The sequence below is a fragment of the Rhea pennata genome, unplaced genomic scaffold, assembly GCF_028389875.1.
Source record: "Rhea pennata isolate bPtePen1 unplaced genomic scaffold, bPtePen1.pri scaffold_32, whole genome shotgun sequence".
In the NCBI taxonomy this organism is placed as follows: domain Eukaryota; kingdom Metazoa; phylum Chordata; class Aves; order Rheiformes; family Rheidae; genus Rhea; species Rhea pennata.
Window position 1 is genome coordinate 3,173,551 of NW_026907679.1, and position 1,895 is coordinate 3,175,445.

A 1,895-nucleotide genomic window follows, 5' to 3' on the forward strand; every position below is an offset into this window, starting at 1 on the left:
GTTTGGAGACCTGCTCTTTGAAACTAGATTCCTCTGCACTCAGCAGGGGCTGGTTTCTTTTTAGGGTAACATCATCCTTCAGCTCAAATAGGTGTGAGCACAGCACAGCTGGGAACAGGGCTTATAGATAGACAAAATGTCCCCACTCTGTGGTAGGTAAAATGAATTTGATCCTCTCAGAACTTGCAGTAGAAATGCTGAGGATTTCTGCCTTTAAGGAACACTGCACGGCTGTGACAAGGACATCTCCAAGAAACTAAACACTATTTAAAAATCCCTAAAACCTCAAACCTCATTCTTTAGAGTAGGAACTGAAGATGCTGAGATGCTCTTCGACAAGGTGAGTGCATTTCATTTGACAGAAAATGTGAATGTCAGGGCTAGTCACCTCCACTCCCCTGTTCCCACTAATGTACAGCAGGACAGATCCCTCTGCAACCCACTGGCAGAAGTCACTGCTCTTCAAAACACACTCAGTCAGTGCAAAACAAAGCTCAAGCAAAGAAGCTGCACAAAGATCCTCCCAGTAAAGAGAGAAGCAGTGAGGGAGGGGTTTATGAGAACTAGAACATTTGGGGCCTTTTTTGCTTGAAAATTCTCTCCTAACTTATCAGTGTCTTTTCTTCTTTGGACAGTCCCCCATGCCTGGAGAGAGCAAAATGTCGAACAGCAGCTCCTTCAATGAGTTCTACCTCCTGGCATTCACAGACAGATGGGAGCTGCAGCTTTTGCACTTCTCCCTCTTCCTGGGCATCTACATGGCTGCTCTCCTGGGCAACGGCCTCATCATCACAGCTGTAGCCTGTGACCACCATCTCCACACCCCCATGTACTTCTTCCTCCTCAACCTGTCTGTCCTTGACCTCAGCACCATCTCTAGCACTGTTCCCAAATCCATGGCCAATTCCCTCTGGAACATCAGGGCCATTTCCTACTCAGGATGTGCTGCTCAGGTCTTCCTGGTTGTCGTCTTGTTTTCAGCAGAGTATTCTCTCCTCACTGTTATGGCCTATGACCGTTTTGTTGCCGTCTGCAAACCCCTGCACTATGGGATCCTCATGGACAGCAAAGCTTGTGTCAGAATGGCAACAGCTGCCTGGGCCAGTAGTTTTCTCAATTCTGTGCTGCACACTGGAAACACTTTTTCCATACCACTCTGCCAAGGCAACACAGTGGACCAGTTCTTCTGCGAAATCCCCCAGATCCTCAAGCTCTCCTGCGCAGACTCCTGCCTCAGGGAAGCTGGGCTTGTTGTGATTAGTCGCTGTTTAATCTTTGGGTGTTTCATTTTCATTGTGGTGTCCTACGTGCAGATCTTCAGGGCTGTGCTGAGGATCCCCTCTGAGCAGGGCCGGCACAAAGCCTTTTCCATGTGCCTCCCTCACCTGGCTGTTGTCTCCCTGTTTGTCAGTACTTCATTCTTTGCCTACCTGAAGCCCCCCTCCTTCTCCTCCCCAACTCGGGATCTGGTGTTGGCTGTTCTGTATTCATTGGTGCCTCCAACAGTGAACCCGCTCATCTACAGCATGAGGAACAAGGAGCTCCAGGATGCCCTGAGGAAAATTATTTCATGGACATTTTTCAACAGTGATAAGATTGCCTTTGCCCTCCGCAAATGATTCTCACTGTATCCCATATCGTGACCAAGCATTGTTTACTCACTTTTTTTTTTTTTTTTTTTTTTTTTTTTTTGCTATTGGTAGTAGTACTTGTAATCAAATTGTGGTATAAATGGTTGGATTCATTCCACTTTTACTGAGACTGCTCTGTCTTGCCTGATGCCTATGTAAAAGAGGCAGAAGAAGAAAGGACAGAGAGGCAGAAGAAGAGAGCTGAAACGTTGATTTAAATAAAGTAGCTCCTCAGAACAAATTTTCTCCATTGAAAGTAATGAT

General features: G+C 46.5%; 1 protein-coding gene across 1 annotated transcript; it reads left to right on the top strand.

Annotated features, from left to right (window-relative positions):
• The first annotated feature begins 659 nt into the window (after nucleotides 1-659).
• Nucleotides 660-1,619, top strand: LOC134154567 (olfactory receptor 14A16-like). The gene has a single exon (XM_062601242.1). The coding sequence runs from the start codon at nucleotides 660-662 to the stop codon at nucleotides 1,617-1,619; it is 960 nt and encodes a 319-aa protein (XP_062457226.1).
• Nucleotides 1,620-1,895: the final 276 nt, after the last annotated feature.